This window comes from Enhydra lutris, unplaced genomic scaffold (assembly GCF_002288905.1).
Source record: "Enhydra lutris kenyoni isolate GAN:26980312 unplaced genomic scaffold, ASM228890v2 scaffoldscaffold1, whole genome shotgun sequence".
Taxonomy (NCBI): Eukaryota; Metazoa; Chordata; class Mammalia; order Carnivora; family Mustelidae; genus Enhydra; species Enhydra lutris.
In genome coordinates, this window is record NW_019154085.1 from 15,207,837 (window position 1) to 15,228,309 (window position 20,473).

Consider the following 20,473-nt stretch of genomic DNA (forward strand, 5'->3'; position numbering starts at 1 on the left):
GCGGCTAAGGATGAAGCGGTCCAAAGCTTCCCCGCCTCCCCTCCCTCTGGGCTAGCCCCGTACTTCAGTGGATTCTTTGTTACACATCACAGTCCACACACAACCTAATGACACCCACACGGGGGGCAGTTCTGTTCTTCCCTAATCACCCACCCTAGAGCAACACACAAAAAAGACTTATTTCAGAAGCTAATTTTGTTTTTTGTCATGATGCACTGTACTGGACATGGGATATGTATATTTGAAATAGCAACTGTCTACAGAGCTCTACTATCCACGTCTACCTAAAGCACACACAAGATACCTGGGGACCAAAGACAGACGGGGACGGAGCATTCCAAGGGTATTGCATCAGATACTCTCGAACCACAAAGCAAAACCAAAGGATCACGAAGCCAAACTCGAGGCTTCGCAAAGCTCAGGAAACAGAGTCCAACAGTATAAAAAGAACTACCCGGGATTACAGTACTAAATTATCCATGTGTTGCAGACAAAGAGCTTACCTGTGACAGAACACATCCCAGACACAGGTGGGATCAGGGCGGCACTACTGCAACTAGAACGGTTCGGTCACACACGTGTTGACTCCCCGTGCGCGAGCGCGGACGGACGCGGCAGCTGTGCAAACTGCCCGCGCGCCAGGGACCCCCGCAGGCTGCTGGCCGCTTCCCGACTTAAAGTGCCCATCGCGTGTCAGTGAGCAAGTGTCAGCGAAGCAGTTCGAACTTCAGCCGACTGGGGAGAAACGGACACAAAAGCCCCATCGATACACCGAACGTTCTGTTGTCTTCTCCAACTGAGAAACAGCACGTAATACACCTAATCCTTAATATATAACACACGACATGCACAGAGAGGCTGCACATGGACACTTACAAATGCCTTCTAAGTCAGTCACTGGGAGTTTTTGGTCCAATCCACATGATACATAACAGAAATCGTTCAGGGACAGGACACACATCCCCTTCCATGTCTCTTCCACCCAAAATACACAACCCATTTTCAGATTAGGAGAGAAAAGGAATAAATAGACTCACTCTGAGCTATATATATACATATACACATACATATATGTGTACATATACATACATATACATACACACACTACCTATATATGCAGAGCTATGTGTGTCCACGCACACGCACACACACACAGCTGGGTTCTACCTGAATAACCACATCATCATACTAGGAGGCTCCGAACACCAGAATCACAGGTGATCAGGTGAGCTGATTGCAGAACTGGTTACAGATACCATGAAAATAAAGTCCAACGGTAGCCACTACCAGTCTCTTGAGAGCTTGGTGTTCTGGTCTCTTTTGGGGGGGGCGGGAGGGGGTCCTCTCCGCAGCGTTGCATAGCCCGATATATGACTACCTCCGAAACCGGCCTTCTGTGGATCAGAAAGCAGTTCCGGGGGGGGCGGCGGCAATGCCATATCATCCATGGTGGCCGTGGGTTCTGCTCTGGACATGCGGGAGGAGGAGAGCGAGCCATGCCGGGTGATGGACTTCCGTTGCAGTGTCCTGTTGAGGTCAGCGAGGAATCCAGGCTGGACACTAAGGCTGGACTTGGGGGAGGTGGGCACTTGTGGCACAACGGTGGCCATTGCCGGCTGCTCAGAGATCTCTGCTTGAGTGAGGCGGGTGCTGTCGTTCCGTTTGGGTCGTGTGGGTGGAGGGGCTTTCTTCGCCGATGTTTTGGACCACGGCTGTGGTTGAGGATTGACGACGGCCACTTTTGGAGAGGTGTTTCCCGAGAATACAGCTGGAATCTCTATGGGGGGCAGAGGCAGCTCTATTTCCGGCGGAGGGGGGGGAAAGTCAGAATCGGATGGAGGAGAAGGAAATTCTACCACAGAGTCCTTTCCACGCGCACTCAGGACAGATGCTTTTGTCGACGCACACCCTTGGAGAATTCCGGGAAGGTTCACTCCAGAAAGATTTAGTTTTCCGGGTTTGGGGGGCGCTGCCGGAGGCGACTGGGTCTCTTTGCCGGGAGACCCTGAGGGTTCTGCTGGCGATGCAAACTTGCTCACTAGACTGTCTACCGAGGGTCTCTTGGGCTCAGGGTGCTCTGCGCAACCGCTGGACTTAATGCTGGAGTTTCGCTGTGGGGTCGGGGGAGGTTTCTTGGCCCCAGGGCTGGATGTCTTACTGGTCTTTTTCCCTGGAGATCCACTTTTGTCAGAGGCAGAAGCTGGGGGTGTAGCTGTCAGAGGCAGCGGGGCCGGGGCTGGAGCAGGGGCTGGTGGGGGTGGGGGCGGGGGCGGGGGGGGGGGGGGGGGGGGGGGGGGGGGGGGGGGGGGGGGGAACACCAGGCTGCTCTCAGGTGGAGGAGGGGGGAAATCCGGAGAGGGGACAGGGATAGAGCTGGGCTGCCACTTGGGTTTTGCTTTTACAGCAGGAGGGGACTGTGGGGCCACATTTGCTGATGGAGGCTTGAAGGGCTGCTCCGCGGGAGGAGGGGCTGGAGGGGGCGGAAACTGGCTGGCGATCTGCTTCACGACCGAGGGCACCGGAGACAGCGGAGACGGAGGTGGCTTTACACAGAAGCTCTGCTGCTTAGGCAATGTTGGGGGGGGGACTGGAGCAGGAGGAGCAGGGGAAGAGGGGGGAACGTGGGAGACAGGGAAAGCGGGCTGCTTTTTTGCTGGGGGAGCTGGAGGAGTGGGCGTGGGTGGCACAGCTTGTGTCATAACAGGTGGCACGCTCTTGGTGCTGGTTGGTAGGGGCATTGTCACAAGGGGCTTGGGGGGCGCCTGGGGAGGGTGGGGTGCAGGGACAGGAGAGGGTGGTGGCGGTGTCGGAGGGGCCGCTTGGACGGCATGCTGAACGTGATGAATCTTCAGTGGAGGGGGTGGAGGGCTGAACTGCGGGAGGGATGGGGTGCAGGGTGCCGGTTTGAGCTGCGCCATGGCTGAGCCCGGGGTGGGGGGCGGGGGCGGAGGAGGGGGTGGGGGAACGACTCCATTGGGGGGCACCAGGATCTGAGGCTTTCCTGACTGGGAGGTGGATGTCAGAGACTGCATCACTGAGGGTGGTGGAGGCTTGAACAGGGGTCCTGAGTGCTGAGAAGCGTTCTGCAGCCTGGTTATTGTGCTGTACTTGACGAACATGGTGGCTGCTGAGCCAGCAGAAGGTGCAGACTGGCTGGGCAGAGGAGGGGGAGGGGGAGGGGGAGGAGGTGGGGGTGGGGGAGGGGGTGGAGGCGGGGGCGGCAGAGGCGGGGAAGGCTGTGAGGCAGTGTAGGGGGTAACCAGCTTGGGCTGTGGGGATAAAGGGGGCATAAGTGAGGTGTAGGGTCGGTTCATAGACTCCATTCTGGCCTAAAAGGAGCATAAGGGGGCGGGGTGGGGGGAGAGAGAAAACACAACAAACACAACAGTTACAGAAGTAAGCTTTGACTGCCTCAAACCAACAGCAGGGAATCTGGGACATGCGAGAAAGGATTCAGCAGCGGAACAATGTCAGGAAGGTGAAAATCGGATCCCCGGGCAACAAAGGCACAGGGAATTTGTTCACCCAGCAGTACTCTCAAGTGGCAAGACTGCCTAACAACCTAGGGAAAACGTCCTGCTGAGCAGTGATGGGCTGCCTGACTTTTGAGCCGCTTCACACACCTGCCATGAACAGGAGCTCCCGCGGGAGGACCTCTGTGCACTGACTCCCCCCCGGACTGTGGCAAGCAGAGATGTGATGGCTCGAGTTCACCCCTCAGTCCATGGCTGCATCCACATCAAGCAGATGCCATAACTGGGTTTAGGAGTCCTGGCGGAGGGCCTCCTGAGGAATGAGGATGACTCTGTGATGCTAGCAAGCGGACACGTGAGAAACAGGAGAATGTTCAGCAGGGCGTGCACAGTCACACAGGAATGAATGAGCTTGACACACACACTCGTGTTCGTGTGAGACACTTGCATCCAACATGCACAGAAGTCCAGCAATGCAGGTAAGGGGGGGGCATTCTTTACATTTGTTTTACTGGAAAACACATAAAGAAATCCTTATAAACATTACAGCAAAAGATTATAAAAACATCATACAGAAAAAGGCAGGAGGAAATGAGAGGAAACCTTAGAAAACTAAAGGAAATGTATCCAGAAATGGCTGCTAGAGTTTGCCAACAATCTGCTGACCAGCCCCTGGGGGTACCTCAGGCACTGCCGGGATTACCACATCTGGTCGTCTGTGTCATGGAGCCACGCATGCACGAATGTGGTTCAGGTGCTTTTGAAAAGAGCCAAGGAAGGTCCCTTGGTTTAATGAAGTCTGGGCAAGTGTTTTAGGTTCTCTGAACAGACTGTGAGGATCCAAGAGGAACCATTTGTTTCCAAATTACAAATGACATCTATTAGCATCAAGAATGCTCAGGTTAGTAGTCTAGAAGGCTCAGGATGGGGTGAATTCTAAGGCCCACCAGGACACTCACGTTTCTTTAAAAACTGCATGAAGTAAAAGCATTAGTCTGCGAGACTTGGTTACAGGAGCCACCCAGGTTAATGTGTTTCCAAAGAACAGCCCCTGACCTTAACTTGACCCTGTCTTGGCCGCTGCGGGGATGCAGACCTTAGCCGTGCTGGCCTTCTCATTTGGCACCTGAGGCTGAGGTAACAGAAGAAACACAGGTGGGGTCAAGACAGACAGACTATTGCTTCTGCACGGCTCGGTGCGCGCGCCAGAAACTTCCCCGACCAACTCTGCTGCTTCAGCACGGAGCATTCGGACCTTTTATTTTTTCTCTTGGCCTTTCATTTAATATATACATGGTCAACACTATTAAAAATTTAGTAAGGCAGAGGATTTTTCTTTAGATACCTGAATTGTGTAAATCTGCTTCTCTAACTGGGTATACAGTTATTAGCACCAGAGAGGGCTGCTTCATCCCAACTGATTAAGTACGGAAAGGGAGATGGAATTACTTCTTAAAATCTGAGCCCCTGATAAGGGAGTTAAACAGTTTTGAGACTTCATGTCATCAGAGCCAATTTCCAAATATTTCTTTCTAAGACAAAAGTGTTCCACCCCCACATTGGGCTATTAACGCCTCTTGCTGAGGGGCAGTTAGTAGACTACATATGCAAATTAAGGAATAAATTAAGGGAAATTATCCACTTAATTCTCATTGGTGAGTGTTCCTGTGTAAGTGATTCAAACCAAAACAACAAAAAAATCACAATGGTTACTGGGTAAAAACACAACGCTGAGGCCAGCTGTGCCTCTGGTCCCTCAGTGATGGCCCGAGCGCCTCCTGCTCAGAGGGCAAGTGCGGCCAGGACACGAAGCTGCCCACAGAACTTCAGAGGCAGGCCTCTGTGCTGTCTCTCACCCGGGCTAAAGAACCTACATAGCTCTCAACAGTCCTCCAATTATAACTCGTCCTTCAGTGCCACTGAATAAGATACCGTACAAAGCCCAGGGATCCAAAATTTTAAGGGGATTAATCTAAATTTAGTCTTCTGCATGTACTAAAATTTGAGAAAATTCATCAATGTGCAGAGAAATGCCCAAAAGCATGAAAGAATAGAAGACAAAGGAACGAGTCTGAATAAATTAAATTAATAATAATGAACCATTAGCAGCTTCTCTGAAACAAAGTTAGGGCACTGGCATTAAATGGCATTGGTTCATCCCAACTGATTAAGGGTGAAAAGGAAGAAGTCATTATTTCTTAAAGTCTGAGCCATAGGTAAGTTGTTAAATTGCCAGTCTGAGATTTTAGGTCAATAGAGCCAATTCACAGATACTCATTTCTGAAGAGAAGTCAAAGTAAGAATACCGAAATAGGGCCCAAAAGAGTTCTAATTAAGGAATAAAAGAGCAACAGACTAACCCATGGAACAGCAGAGATTTTTTTTTAATATAAATTAACAGCAGTGTGTTACCCACCTTGCTGGACTCTTCCAACTGAGTACCACGTCTCCAGGCTTCAGAGAAGATGGAGCTCACAATACTCTGAGAGCGGACGTGTCCTGCTGGCTGAGTATCAGATACTCCACTGTCAGACTGATTAGAATGATTTGACTGAGACTCTGTTTAAAACAGATTAGAAAAATAGGATTAAATAAATTGTTATTCCGACAGTATGAATATGGACTCCCAGCAAGCTCTTTCACACAAGACCAGATGCAGCACTGTAACAAGTTACTTTTACTAAATTCACTCCATATAAGCACAGTCTGAACTTTCCTCTAGAAAACTTCCCTTATCTTAGGGCTAATAGGAAATCTTGATTTTTTTTAAACAGTTCGCCATGGGGCGTCTGGGTGGCTCAGTGGGTTAAGCCTCTGCCTTTGGCTCAGGTCATGATCTCAGAGTCCTGGAATCGAGTCCCGCATCGGGCTCTCTGCTCGGCAGGGAGCCTGCTTCCCCCCATCTCTCTCTGCCTGCCTCTCTGCCTACTTGTGATCTTTCTCTCTGTCAAATAAATAAATAAAATTAAAAACAAAAACAAAAACAGTTCACCATGACAGACTGCACGTTATGAGGAAAGGTTCGTGTAACATTACTGGTATCCTGACAACCCCGGGAGGGTGTTCTTGCCTTGGCTGGAGGCCAGGCTGTACTGCTAACTGTTGCCTGGTGGAGCCAGTACCTGAATCCCACTTCTCACTTGAGCTCAGGGTTGCTGGGAACAGTGGAAGATACACTGGATGTCTGTCTGACATCCAGGGTGAGGGACCTGGGGCGATTATGTCACTGGACCCCACGTCAGGTAAAATATGGAAGCACCTAGCCTAATGGCCGACACCTGGTGGAGATTCAGGTGTTAAAGCTCATCCTATCCAAGGACTCTGTGGAGGGGGGTATTATTAGATTGCTTTACTAATCAAGTCCGCCAAGTCAGCCGAAGCAGTACAGAGGTAACAGCCACAAAATCCTTCGGATAAAGTTAAGACATCCTCAGGCAAAAATAGAGGATAAAACCTACTCTGTTTTCTTCTTTCTTCATCATTCAGTTGCTGAGTCTTTTTAAAGTTTTTGATTTTAATTCCAGTATAATTAACAGTGTTATATTAGTTTCAGGTTTACAATATAGTGATTCAACAATTCTACACATTACTTAGTGCTCATCACAGCAAGTGCCCTCCCTCATCCCCATCGCCTATTTCACCCCTCCCCCCCCCCCCCCCCCCCCCCCCCCCCCCCCCCCTTTTTTCCCCCCCCCCCCCCCCCCACCTCTCCTCTGGTAACCGTCAGTTTGTTTTCTATAGTTAACCGTCTATTTCTTGGTTTGCCTCTCTCTCTGAGAGAAATCATTTGGTATTTGTCCTTCTCTGACTTACTTCACTTAGCATAACATTCCCTAGCTCCATCCATGTTGTTGAAAACGGCCAAGATTTCATTTTTTACAGCTGAATAATTTTCCTGTGTGTGTGTGTGGGTGGGTGTGTGTGTGTGTACACACACACACACCCCCCCCCATCACATCTTCTTTATCCATTCATCCATCTACAGACATCTGGACTCTTTCATAATTCCACAGCTTGGCTATTGTAAATAACGCTGCCATAAACACAGGGGTGTATATATCCTTTTGAACTAATGTCTTTGTATTCTTTGAGTAAATACCCCGGGGTGTGATTCCTGGATCGTAGGGTACTTCCATTTTTAACTTTTTGAGGAACCTCCATACGGTTTCCCACAGTGACCGCACCAATTTGCGTTCCCACCAAAGTGCATAAGGGTTCCTTTTTCTCTACATCCTCGCCAACACTTGTTTCTTGTGTAACTGTTGAGTGTTTTTTAAAAAGTTGCAACCTCATTAGCGTCTTACATCCTTATTTAATTACCAACCAGAACAAGAGCCTATAAGAAAGGAGGCTGGAACATGTGAATCCTTGAGCTCTCTTCATCATCAATGTATACGATTTTGCAATTTATATTTAAAAGTCTGCATAATACTTAACACTGTATAAGGAGGGATGATGCTGGCCTAGGAAAAGGCACCACACCACTTCAAAAATGAAGATTAATGCACCTGCATTGATGCTATATGAACTAAAAAAAATATTATGGCATCTTTTCCCCCAATCTTTCCCTTAATTTTTCAAAAATCTTAACTTGTGACATACTTTTACCTTGCCTTTCTCAATTCATTATCTCAAGTGTCTTCTTCCCCTTTAATAAACATTTTCAGAATAGTTTTAGATTTGTGGAAAAGTTGCAAAGCTAAAAAGAGTTCCTACATACTTAGCACCCAACTGACCTCATTATTCACTTGCTACAGTCCCGTGTACATTTGTCACAACTAAGGAACTAACACGGATATATTACTATTAACTACACTCCAAACTTTATTTGGATTTCCCTAGTTCTTCCATAATGTCTTTTGTTTTTTTTGGATCCAGGATACAACATTATAGTTAACTGTCATGTCTCCTATGACAGTTTCTCAGGCTTTCCTTGTTTTTGATGACCTGGACAGTTCTGAGGAGTACTGGATCAGGTATTTTACCGAATGTCTCTCAATTTTGATTTGTCTGATGTTTTCCTCTTGATTAGACTGAGTTATGAAATTTGGAAAGGAAGACCAAGAGGAGGGGAAGTGGCAATCTCATCACATCAGGTAAAGGGTACATGCTACCAGTAGAATATATTACTGAAGGTACTGACCTTGATCACTCGGCTGGGGTACTGTGTGTCAGATTTTTCCACTGTGAAGTTACTCCCCTTTCCTCCACACCCAACTAGCCTCTTTGGAAACAAGTCACTCTGCACGACCCACACTTAAGGAGGGGGGAATCAAGCTCCATCTCCCTGAGGGCTGAGTATCTGCATAAACCATTTAGAAAATATTCCACACAGAAGATCTGTCTCTTCCCCATTTATTTATTTATTTAATAATGTTTATCAGTATGGACTGATGGCTATTTATAATTTGGATTATAATCTTATACTACGTTATTCTGTTGCTCAAACTGTTTCAGCTTTGGCCCCTGGACACTCTCTCAGGTTGGCTCCCGTGTCCCTTTGCACAGCCCCATCACCGTGTTTTTTTGAGCACTTCCTTCATCATAAGCTGCTTCAGGCTCATCTTATTCTTTGCCATAGCCCTAGTTCCTTTGTTCTGGAAAATGGTATTAGAAGACCAAGATCAAGATACCCTGTATTTTCACTGCTCTTGGGATGTCACTGCTCCTACTTTTCTTAGTGGACAGCACTAGGAAATACATGTATACTAACCCATGTTTATACACATTCTCATTTTGTTTCTACTTACTTAGAAAAACTTACAACTTTTTAGTCAAATACTTCTTTTTAAAAAAAGTCCATAGTTTTTATTTTATCCTAAAGTAAAATAGATTCTGAATGTAGAATTTCCTTAGAGTGTACATACATAGCCAGGTAAAAACATACACTGAAAGATTAATTTATATGTTATACTAGTAAATAAAATGAAAGGGTTTTTTGTTTTGTTTTGTTTTTTTAAGTCAAGTATTTCCTGAAGTTGTTATTTCATGTGATGTCGGAACAAAAATATTTTGCTTTTAGAGGACATAGTTATCATTCATGGAATATTCTGAAGGGAAAGAAGCATTCATTTTAAGGTGTGATCATAGCATACTTGTTTGAAGGATGTAGAAATCTGAAAATAAGCACTTTCTGAGTATCACTGATTTCTTGTGAAAACTTTAATAAGTTTGATGACTTAAACAGCCTCCTTAACTGTGATACTGAACTAGTTCCAGTTATTTCTACTCTGCTGAGATGTCGGGAAACCTACGAGGAAGGAAGGCAGTTTCATCATGGATTCTGGGTATGGAGACTTTCTCCAAGCAATTTTTCTATCCCCAGGTATGCATTAACAGTTGCTATTCAGCAGTATGATTGAGTTCGAAATAAACTTTATAAATGTATTTAACAACACTCTTGGATTTAAAAGTCTATATACTGGTGCTCCATATCAAATACATTTGTGAACTAGCCCATGATACTGTCCCCTCTAACTACCAAATATTTGGTGGTTTTATAATAAAGACATTATAATTTAGACATCAGGTCCAGCTCTGGTTTTAAGAACCTCGCTGAAAGAACCGGGCCTGCCATCAGTCTAGAGAGAGGTCTTTATATTTGCTGTCAGGATTTCAAACTACCTGGGATGCTCGAAGAACTGGATCCTGATTTAATGCTGGAGCTGGATAAGGAAGTCCAATCGTAAGCTGACTCTGTCCTCTTCAAGGCTTCTTGATAGTTCATGTAGAGCTGTTTCCCATACTAAACAGAAGGCAGTAAATGATGACATCTGAACATTACTGGATATGATACAGATGGATGACATCAGAAAGGGGGATACTTTTTTGTTTACTGATTCAGAGTTTGCATTCAAATTAATACCTATAATACTTCAAAAATCATTTTTAATACCAGTAAATTACCATCAACTCTTAGTTATCCTCATTTTAAGAAAGGTAGCAAGAAGTTAACATTTGATTTGTTCATTATCAATATAAAGACTTTTTTTGTTATTCCTAAAGCAATTTTGATTTTATAGCTATCATAAATTTTATTTTCACTTAATGCACATAAATATTCCTTCATGTTTTATGTGTAATCATCTTCAAGATGTCCTTAAAATTTTTTTCAAAGGCTTTTTTTTAGAGCAGTTTTAGGTTCACAGCAAAACTGAGAGAAAGGTAGAAAAACTCCCCATGTGCCCTGTGCCACTATCCATGCCCAATCTCTCATTTATCAATATTCTCCACCAGAGGGTGCATTTGTTTCAATCAATGAACTTACATTAACAAACAAATAATCAAAGCCCACAGTTTACCTTAGGTTTACTCTTGGTGTTGTACATTGGATGGGTTTGGAGAAATGTATAATGACATGTATTTACCATTATAGTATCACACAGAGTATGAATATTTCCACGGCCCTAAAAATCCTGTGTTCTGCTTATTTGCTTCCTCCCCTTCTTCCTTTCCTTTCCCTCCCCCACCTTCTTTCTTTCCTTCTTTTCTTCCTTCCTTCCTTCATTCCCCTATTCCCACCCTGAGGCAATTTAATTCTCCAAAAATTTCTTTTGCTTAGGCTAAACTCTGCTATATAAGAATCATATACCATGTTCTTCAGAGCCAAAATAAATCTACACAAGCTTTTACCAGCAGTATTATTCCATGGATACCAACTGTTAAATGTTTATTCCCTAAGACATTTAAAACAAAAAACTTAGGCCTCAGGAAACACTGAAAAAATAAACATGAATGATTAGAATAACTGTCATGATAATCAAAGCCATATCATAAAACACCTAATTCTTCAACCATCAAACCAAAATAGAACACCCTACCTTTGCAATGCGGATACCATTGACCCACTGATGCAGGGTCCTCATGTCATCACAGCAAAGGTACTTGATATACTGAGATTTCTTCTGGATCTGTGGGTGCTACGAGATTAAAGGCAAAGTCCAATTCAGTACCCTGAAGAACTAAAGAAAAACCTATCAAAGCTTAAACAGACCCTGACAAGTTATAGGCCATCAGAGTCATGGCCAAAAATAATTTGTACCTCTTATATGGCCATAAGGCCAAATAAAATGGCCCATAAGTATTTTTACAAAATAAACTACAAAGCAGGGTGCCTGGGTGGCTCAAGTGGTTTAGCAGCCGACTCTTGATTTTGGCTCAGGTCATGATCTCAAGGTTGTGAGATCAAGCACCTGCTTAGGATTCTCTTTTTCCTTTCCTCTGTCCCTACCCCCTGCTCTCTCCCTAATGAATAAATAAATTAAAATAAATTTTAAAAATTAAAAAAAAAACTACAAAGAAACTGGTTAAATTTTAGCTCAAGATATGCAAATTAAAAAATACCTTTATAGCATGGCAAATCCCCAAATATTCCTTCTATATTTCAGAGAAACACAGTCCATCAAGGTTAACAAACTCAAGAGAACTCTTCATCTACAAGACTATGAAAAGGGAAGACTTTGATTTCACTTTGAACCCACTGGAATCAGGAATTGAGAGGGTGTTTGGTAAAGCTTCTAGCGCTTCTGTGGGGGTGAACCTGTAGGTGGGGTGGGTGAGGGCACAGCACCTGGGACATGAGTGGGCGCTCACACTGGTGCAGTGGTGCCCCCTGTTGTGGACTAAGCACTGCACACTATCTGCCCACAGCACATGTCCTCCAGGGAAGGAGCAGCTTTTCAGCTGCATCACTGCATTCAGTTGTCACTTTCCAGCCCCAGTTTGGATGGGAGGTGACGGACTAGACCAGCTATACAATGCAACTGTTAGAAGAGACTTAAGGTATTTTTTTTTTTAAGATTTTATTTATTTGACAGAGATCACAAGTAGGCAGAGAGGCAGGCAGACAGAGCGAGAGAGGAAGCAGGCTCCCCGCCGAGCAGAGAGCCCGATTCGGGGCTCGATCCCAGGACCCTGAGATCATGACCTGAGCCAAAGGCAGAGGCTTTAACCCACTGAGCCACCCAGGTGCCCGGAGACTTAAGGTATTTTAACTCTACTGGGCCACAACCACTAGTTCCCTGGAAAGAAAAACCCTAAATCATACTTGGTTCTGAATGTTATGGTTGTTAATTATTACTTCTCTTTTCAATTATTCTGGAAAATTTTTTTTTTTAAAGATTTTATTTATTTATTTGACAGAGAGATCACAAGTAGGCAGAGAGGCAGGCAGAGAGAGAGGAGGAAGCAGGCCCCCTGCTGAGCAGAGAGCCCGATGCGGGGCTCGATCCCAGGACCCTGAGATCATGACCTGAGCCGAAGGCAGTGGCTTAACCCACTGAGCCACCCAGGCGCCCCTGGAAAATTTCTTTTAAATGACTACATTATACCTGGGGAAATATTTAAGATTATGTTAAATTATAAGAGGCTTTATTTTTATTTTTTTAAGATTTTATTTGTTTATTTGACAGAGAGAACACAAGTAGGCAGAGAGGCAGGCAGAGAGAGAGAGAGAGAGGGAAGCAGGCTCTCCGCTGAGATCCCAGGACCCTGAGATCATGACCTGAGCTGAAGGCAGAGGCTTAACCCACTGAGCCACCCAGGTGCCCTATAAGAGGCTTTAAAGATTCTCTAACCACATGTGTTGTGGAAATCCATGAGATCAATAAAATAAGCAATTTGGATAAGTTCTCAATGCCGCAGAAATATATGATCACCCATCTAAGTTATGTATATGTATCTGCATTGTTATAAATCAATCTTGGGGCACGTGGGTGGCTCAGTCGGCTAAGCATCAGACTCTTGATTTTGGGTTAGGTGAGATCGAGCCCTGAGTCGGGCTCCACGCTGGGCATGAAGCCTGCTTAAGATTCTCTCTCCCTCTGCCCCTCCCCAACCCTGCTCATTCTTATATGTGGTCTCTTTTAAAAAAAAAAAAAAAAAAGTCAATCTCTCTGGTCTATAGTGGGAGAAATTTAAATCCATTTATTCTATTCTATACATTGTTATATAGAGTTCAGCTCCTATAATAAAATATTTAATACCAAAACCAATTTAGTTATTAAAGGCTAGAGTGAAAGTTTTAAACAATAAATCATCAACAAAAAGTGGTTGGCAAATGATGTGGATGGAACTAGAGGGTATTATGCTAAGCAAAACAGAGAATGATAAATACCATATAATTTCACTAATATGTGGAATTAAAGAAACAAAACAGATGAACATAGGGGAAGGGAAGGAAAAATAAAATAAGATGATAACAGAGAGGAAGGCAAACCATAAGAGACTAACTATAAGAAACAAACTGAGGGCTGCTGGAGGGGAGGTGGGTCAGGGGAAGAGGCAATTGGGCAATGGGCATTAAGGAGGACACTTGATGTAATGAGCACTGGGTGATATATGCAGCTGACGAATCACTAAATTCTATCCCAAAACTAAAAAAAAAAAAAAAAAAAAAGAGGTTAGCCAAACAATACTTAACAGTTTTCTCTCCTTGTAAGTCCCACAGCGTTCTCGTGGAATATATTCCCTCACCCTTATTAAATCACATTATAATAAACCACCATAACAATCTCAAAAAAGCAAAGGAAGACAGGTAGACAAGATGTATTTTTCCATAGAAGAAGGAAGGGGAATTTTATCTCATTCATTCATGCATTTATTGTATAATTCATGTATTTAATGAATAAGAACTATTTGCCAGATCTTTAAGTAGGCATTGGGATAGCCTGTGAGCAAAACAGAAGAAGCCCCAGTTCATGCGGAAGATAAAATGGGATGGCTGAGAAAGGGCTTTCATTGGTGTTACCAGCGAGGGCTCGAAGAGTGGCTGTTCTATTTTCTGTGTCACTCGGGCACCACCTATAGGACAGGGTTTGGACATCTGAACAAGGGGTTCTTGGATGGCTCTCTGCCTTTACCATCAGCCCCTCTTTACGGCGATTCACAAACCATTCTTGACTGATTCCTTCCATTCCTGAGAGCAGGGCTACCCATCATGCATGGGCGTTCAACTGCAGCCATGGGCCTGCTGAGTTCGTTCCACTCATTGCATACACTAAGGGAGTGTTTTTATCAATACAACATCAGAGAAAATAAAAGAGAAACAATTCTCTATCCTTTTCTCCTCATTTCTCCTACCTAACAAGCCAAAGAACACCACGAAGAATACTATGATTTAAAAAAAAAACAACACACAACATTTTATTTCCTTATCTGGGGGAGAGAGAGTGTGAACGCACACAGGAGTGGGATGGGGCAGAGGGAGAGGGAGACAGAAGAGAAGTCCAAGCAGACTGTGCTGAGTAGAGCCTGATATGGGGCTCGATCTCATGACCCTGAGATTATGATCTGAGTCGAAATCAAGAGTTGGACACCTAACCAACTAAGGCATCCAAGTGCCCCTATGACATGCTTAAGTATTTGCAGATCACTTGCTAGTTTCATTTTAGGACCTCACAAATTGTCTTTTTCAACCTCCCGTGTAATAAAGGCACCTTCTATAGCCTTCATTATGGTCACCCAGGCTCTGTACCAATTCCACCAGTATATTATTTCATTAAAAGTGACATCTATTGGGATGCCTGGCTGGCTTAGTCAGGAGAGGATGTGACTCTTGATCTTGGACTTGTGAGTTCAAGCCCTAAGAGAGAACTTTTTTAAAAATGTGGCATTTATTGAGCACTTAGTATATGCTAGGTATTATTACTAAATATGTCACATATATTAATTAGCTTATTCCCTCCTCAGGAAAAACCAATGAGTTACATATTACTATCTTCATCAAATGAAGAGAAACTGAGGCACAGAGGGGTTAAGACAGCAACTTTAAGTTGCTCACATATTCATGCTTATTAGTGAAAAAAACCAGGATTTGAAACCATGCCATCTCATTCTAGGGCCTATGTTCTTAATAATAATGTCATATTTCTGTCTTATTAGTAATGAAATCATCTTCCCAACATGCTGCCTCTCTTTTTCCCCCACAATATCACACAAGAGGAGCACTTGGGTGGCTCAAGTGGGTTAAGTATCTGCCTCTGGTTCAGGTCATGATCCCAGGGTCCTGGGACAGAGCCCAAGTCGAGTCGGGCTCCCTGCTCAGTGGGGAGTCTGCTTGTCCCTCTCCCTACCCCTTCCCCCCACTTGTAGTCTAATAAATAAATAAAATCTTTAAAAAAGTTAAAATTCACACAAGAGCTAAGAGCAAGTATGAAGGAGACATTCTTTGCCAAAAATGAGAAGTTTAACATTTAGATTCTTAAAGATTCCAAAGAGAATATATAATCAAACTGTTCCCCCCTTAACAAATTATCAGCTATTAAGAAAGAAAGGTCATTATTCCATTTTTAAAATGACGTGGATTTGGAAAGTCTGCATTCTCTGATAAAAGATAAAAAACTTGAGAATTTAAAAAAATCTAAGAATACAGTAAGAAATTCCAGATTACTGTTGTGCTATCAGATTACTTTTTTCTATTTATGCCAAAAATTAGATTGAGACAGATAATTCTTAAAACTCTAAAAGCAATGCTCTAAAATCACAGTCCAAGTGCCAAAGGAAAACCTCTGAATATATACTACCCCCTTATTGCTTTGGGAACACAAATAGGCATGAAAATTAATTCTCTCACTAATATCCAAGAAGTTAAAAAGCAAAATATGTAACACTCCAACCTTATTCTACCATTATCATATACAACATCTTTCTTTTAATAACACTGTTTGAAAAGTTCATGTTCATATTCTACCTCTAATCTCTAATCACTTTTTCCTTCTTACCCAACATACTAAAATAAATTATTTTGTTTCGTTTCTTCAGGAATGAAAATCTAGACATGGCTAAGGTAAGCTGTATTCCAACAATTACTGTGGTATATGTATTTTAAAAACACAGGTTTCCTTTAAGAAACTTACATATATGCGTACACATGCATACAGATGTGTGCAACGAGCACATACCTCTTTCAAATAATAGATAACATATACCCTATTTATTCCCTCATTGTCATATTTCATGAAGAGCATCTATTTTCTGTATCCTGCATGTTACTGGAAGAACTCAGACTCAATTGTTATAGCCCAAAGCTGATAAATAAGATCAAACCCTATAAATATTTACATTTGCACAGGTCTTGTGTGGCAGCATTTTTTTGGTTTGTTAGAACTCATATCACAAGAATAAAAACACTTACATAGGCAAAATCTGGTAAAGACTTTTCAGGAAAAAAGAAATACCAATACTTGTGTGGCATCAGGAACATTAATCTCTCTGAACCTCAGTTTCCACATCTGAAAAATAGGGACTCTAGAACAGATATGTGACACTGATGTGCCTAGTGCTTCTAGTGCAGTGTCTGCCACCCTAGAGTTCTACAATAAATGATAGCCATTATTTTTACTACTATTTGTGCCTAGTGGTATAGTTTATTTCAATACCTTGAATATTTCTAAACATAAATAAGTAGGCAATATGAAAATACGAATTTACTTTAACCTACTTCACTAAAAGCAAATATGAAATCCATAAATTATTATATAAGCCAACAAACAAAACCCCCTTAGAATAAAAATATTCTTAACCTAAGAATTCTATGAGTTGCAAAAGGCATTAAATAACAGTCGATGGTCATAATTAATTTTGGCTGTAAAACACACTGCTGGTTGCCTTCCCCACACTTTATCCCCTCTTCCCTACTTTTCTTAAAAGAGCCCAATTTTGTTTGGATGTCCGTCTACCCCGTATGTCAGGGTGTGAATTCTAACTAGGCTAAGCCAAAACACTTGAATAAACTTAACCAAGGAGGTGAAAGACCGGAGAACACTAATGAAAGAAATGAAATATGACACAAAGAAATGGAAAGACATCCCCTGCTCATGGACCGGAAGAACAGATATTAAAATGCCCGTACTAGTCAACGCAATCTATAGCTTTAATGCAATCCCTATCAAAATACTAACAGCATTTTCATACAACTACGACAAATACTACTAAAATTTGTATGAAACCACAGAAGATCCCAAATAGCCAAAGCAGTCTTAAAAAAGAAGAACAAAGCTGGAGGTATCATAATCCCAGATTTGAAGATATACTACAAAGCTGTAACCATCAAAACAGCATGGTACTGGCACAAAAAAAGACACAGAGATCAACGGAACACAACAGAGAGTTCAGAAATAAACCCATGCTTGTATGGTCAGTTAATCTATGCCCAAAAAAGGCAAGAATATATAATGGGGAAAATATAGTCTCTTCAACAAATGATGCTTCCTGGAAGAATTGGACAGCTACATGTAAAGGATGAAACCATACACAAAATAAACTAAAAATGGATTAAAGACCTAAATGTGAGACATAAAACCATAAAACTCCTAAAACAGGCAATAATCTCTTGGACATCAACCCTAACAACATATTTTTGAATATGTCTTCTCAGGCAAGGAAAAATAAAAAATAAATTATTGGGATTGCAGCTATATAAAAAGCTTTTGCACAGCAAAAGAAATCATCAACAAAACATAATGGCAACCTACTGAATGGAAGAAGATATTTGCCAATGATGTGTCCATTAAGGGGTTAATATCCAAAATATATAAAGAACTTATAAAACTCAACCCCCCCAAAATAATCTGATTAAAAAATGAGCAGAGGCTCAGAAGAGAATTTTTCCACGGAAGACATACAGATGGCCAAGAGACACATGAGATGATGCTCCACATCATTTATCATCAGGGAAATGCAAATGGAAACCACAACGAGATATCACTTTACACTTGTCAGAATGGCTAAAATGAAAAACAAAAGATAAAAAGTGTGGGCGAGGACATGGAGAAAAAGGAGCCCTGTGCGCCGCTGGTCGGAACGCAGGCTTGCGCAGCCGCTAAGCTAAACAGTATGGAAGTTCCCCCCAAATTAAAAATCACCATATGATCCAGTAATTCCACTACTGGGTATTTACCCAAAGAAAACAAAAACACTAATTCAAAAAGATATATGCACCCTTATGTTTACTGCAGCATTATTTACAATAGCCAAATTATGGAGACAACCCAAATGTCCACTGATAGATGAATGGATAAAGATGGGACACACACACACACACACACACACACACACACACACACACACACGAGTATTACTCAGCCATTAAAAAAAAAAGGGATCGGGGCCCTGGGTGGCTCAAGTTGGTTAAGCTGCTGCCTTCAGCTCGGGTCATGATCCCAGGGTCCTGGGATCGAGTCTGGCATTGGACTCTCTGCTCAGCAGGGAGCCTGCTTCCCCCCCACCCCACCACCCTGCCTCTCTGCCTACTTGTGATCTCTGTCAAATAAATAAATAAAATCTTAAAAAAAAAAAAAGGGATCTTGCCATTTGCAACAACACAGATGAACTTAGAATATATAATGCTAAGTGAAATAAGTCAGTCAGACAATAATCATATGATTTCACTCATCTGTGAAATTTAAGAAACAAAGCAAATGAACAAAGGAGAAAAAAGAACAAAACTACACTCTTAAATACAAAGAAGTGGTGATTAGCCAGGACAGGGTGGCGGGGTGGAGGGGTGTGGGGGTGTGGGGACGGTGGATGAAAGGATGAAATAAAATAGATGAAGGGTACACATTTATCTTGATGAGCACTGAGAAATGTCAAAATTGTTGAATTAATTACATTATATACCCAAAACTACTACAACACTATGTTAATTATGCTTCAATTTAAAAAATAATTAAAAAAAAGTGGGCATGTACTCAGGCCACTGACTCTCAAGAGGAGGGCTCAGGAGGAAGCCCCTGGGAAATACTTCCTCCCTCTTGAGAGAGACAAGTACAGGGAGAACCAGTTCCTCTTCTTCTGCTGGAAAGAGACAAATATAGGGAGAAATAGTCCCTCCGCTTCTGCTGGGTTTTGCTAGATCCATCGCATGGATCCATCATCCATGTGATACCTAGAACCGCAGTGGCCACCTGCGAGTGTGTGGTGAGCCGGTCTGAGGACAAGCTGATGCGAAGAAGATGGAACAGGGAAAGAAGGAAAGAATTTGGTTTCTTACTGACAAACCTGAACCACTGAAATAACTGACTCTTGCTATTTTCAGGTTACAAGGACACCCCCCACACCAAGTAACTTTCACATATATGGTTTACATCTACTATGTCTACTGATATTTACCACTGACGAAGATTACAACTATGAAAAATTTAAAATACGAGAATATACAAGTATTTGTTCCACTACCCAAGAGAGCAAAGATATCATCATCATATCATGTAATCTCCCGGGAAACTCTACTATACAATTTTGAGAGAATGAGTATAAAAGGCAAGTAACATCTCAGCATTACTGGAATAATAATTTTGACATCACAGACCCTTTGACAAAGTCTGGGATTCCCAGGGGAGCTTGGACTTAATTTTCAAAACTGCCAGATTAAGCTACTTTGTAATGACTTTTAGAAAATTATTTGCTGCTGTAACCTAAATGATACAGTGATATTCTCCAAAAAAGATTATTTAATAAAGGGGCACCATTACAATGGTATTTTTATTTTTATCAAAGCAATTAAAAACTCCACCCCAAAACCCCAAACCCAACTGACATGATACAAACATGGAGACCTAAGTAATTACCAAGAGGTGACAAGAACAGAGCCAATGAGAAAAATATAATCATCTCCATAATTATCTTGAATTTTAAAATGTTGTCTTTATCAGTAGCATAAATCTAATTAGCGCTATTTAGCTAGAGGTCAGCTGTGGTGTGAGCATATACTTCTTTTCCTTACCATTCTTCACCATTCCTTTTAAAGCGTATAGAAAAAGCAAAAACAGTATACTTGATAGAGCTACAAACTATTCTAAAATGTGCAATAACTCACTCTATGTCTAACATCAATTAAAATTCCTAAAAAGGAAATGTGTTTACCTTCAGCACCAGACAATGATCTGTAGGTGCTTTGTATTTGTTCCTGTAATCCTGTCCGTAATAAACGTTGACATGATCCAGCTGGAGAAAGCACACCAGTTCCCGAGAGACCTAAGATAAAAATACCCGTAAGACTG

The 20,473-nt window shown here is 42.6% G+C and overlaps 1 protein-coding gene across 1 annotated transcript in view; it reads right to left on the reverse strand.

Moving 5' to 3' along the window:
• Window positions 1–333: 333 nt before the first annotated feature.
• The window catches only part of LOC111159924 (Ras association (RalGDS/AF-6) and pleckstrin homology domains 1), an 89,426-nt gene continuing 69,286 nt past the window's right edge, over window positions 334–20,473 (reverse strand). The window contains exons 10-14 of the mRNA XM_022522651.1: window positions 20,337–20,447; window positions 11,294–11,392; window positions 10,098–10,218; window positions 5,890–6,032; window positions 334–3,329 (exon numbers count right to left, since the gene is read on the reverse strand). Coding sequence (XP_022378359.1) covers window positions 1,284–3,329; window positions 5,890–6,032; window positions 10,098–10,218; window positions 11,294–11,392; window positions 20,337–20,447 — 2,520 coding nt within the window. The 3' untranslated portion in view covers window positions 334–1,283. The remainder of the gene's footprint in view (window positions 3,330–5,889; window positions 6,033–10,097; window positions 10,219–11,293; window positions 11,393–20,336; window positions 20,448–20,473) is intronic.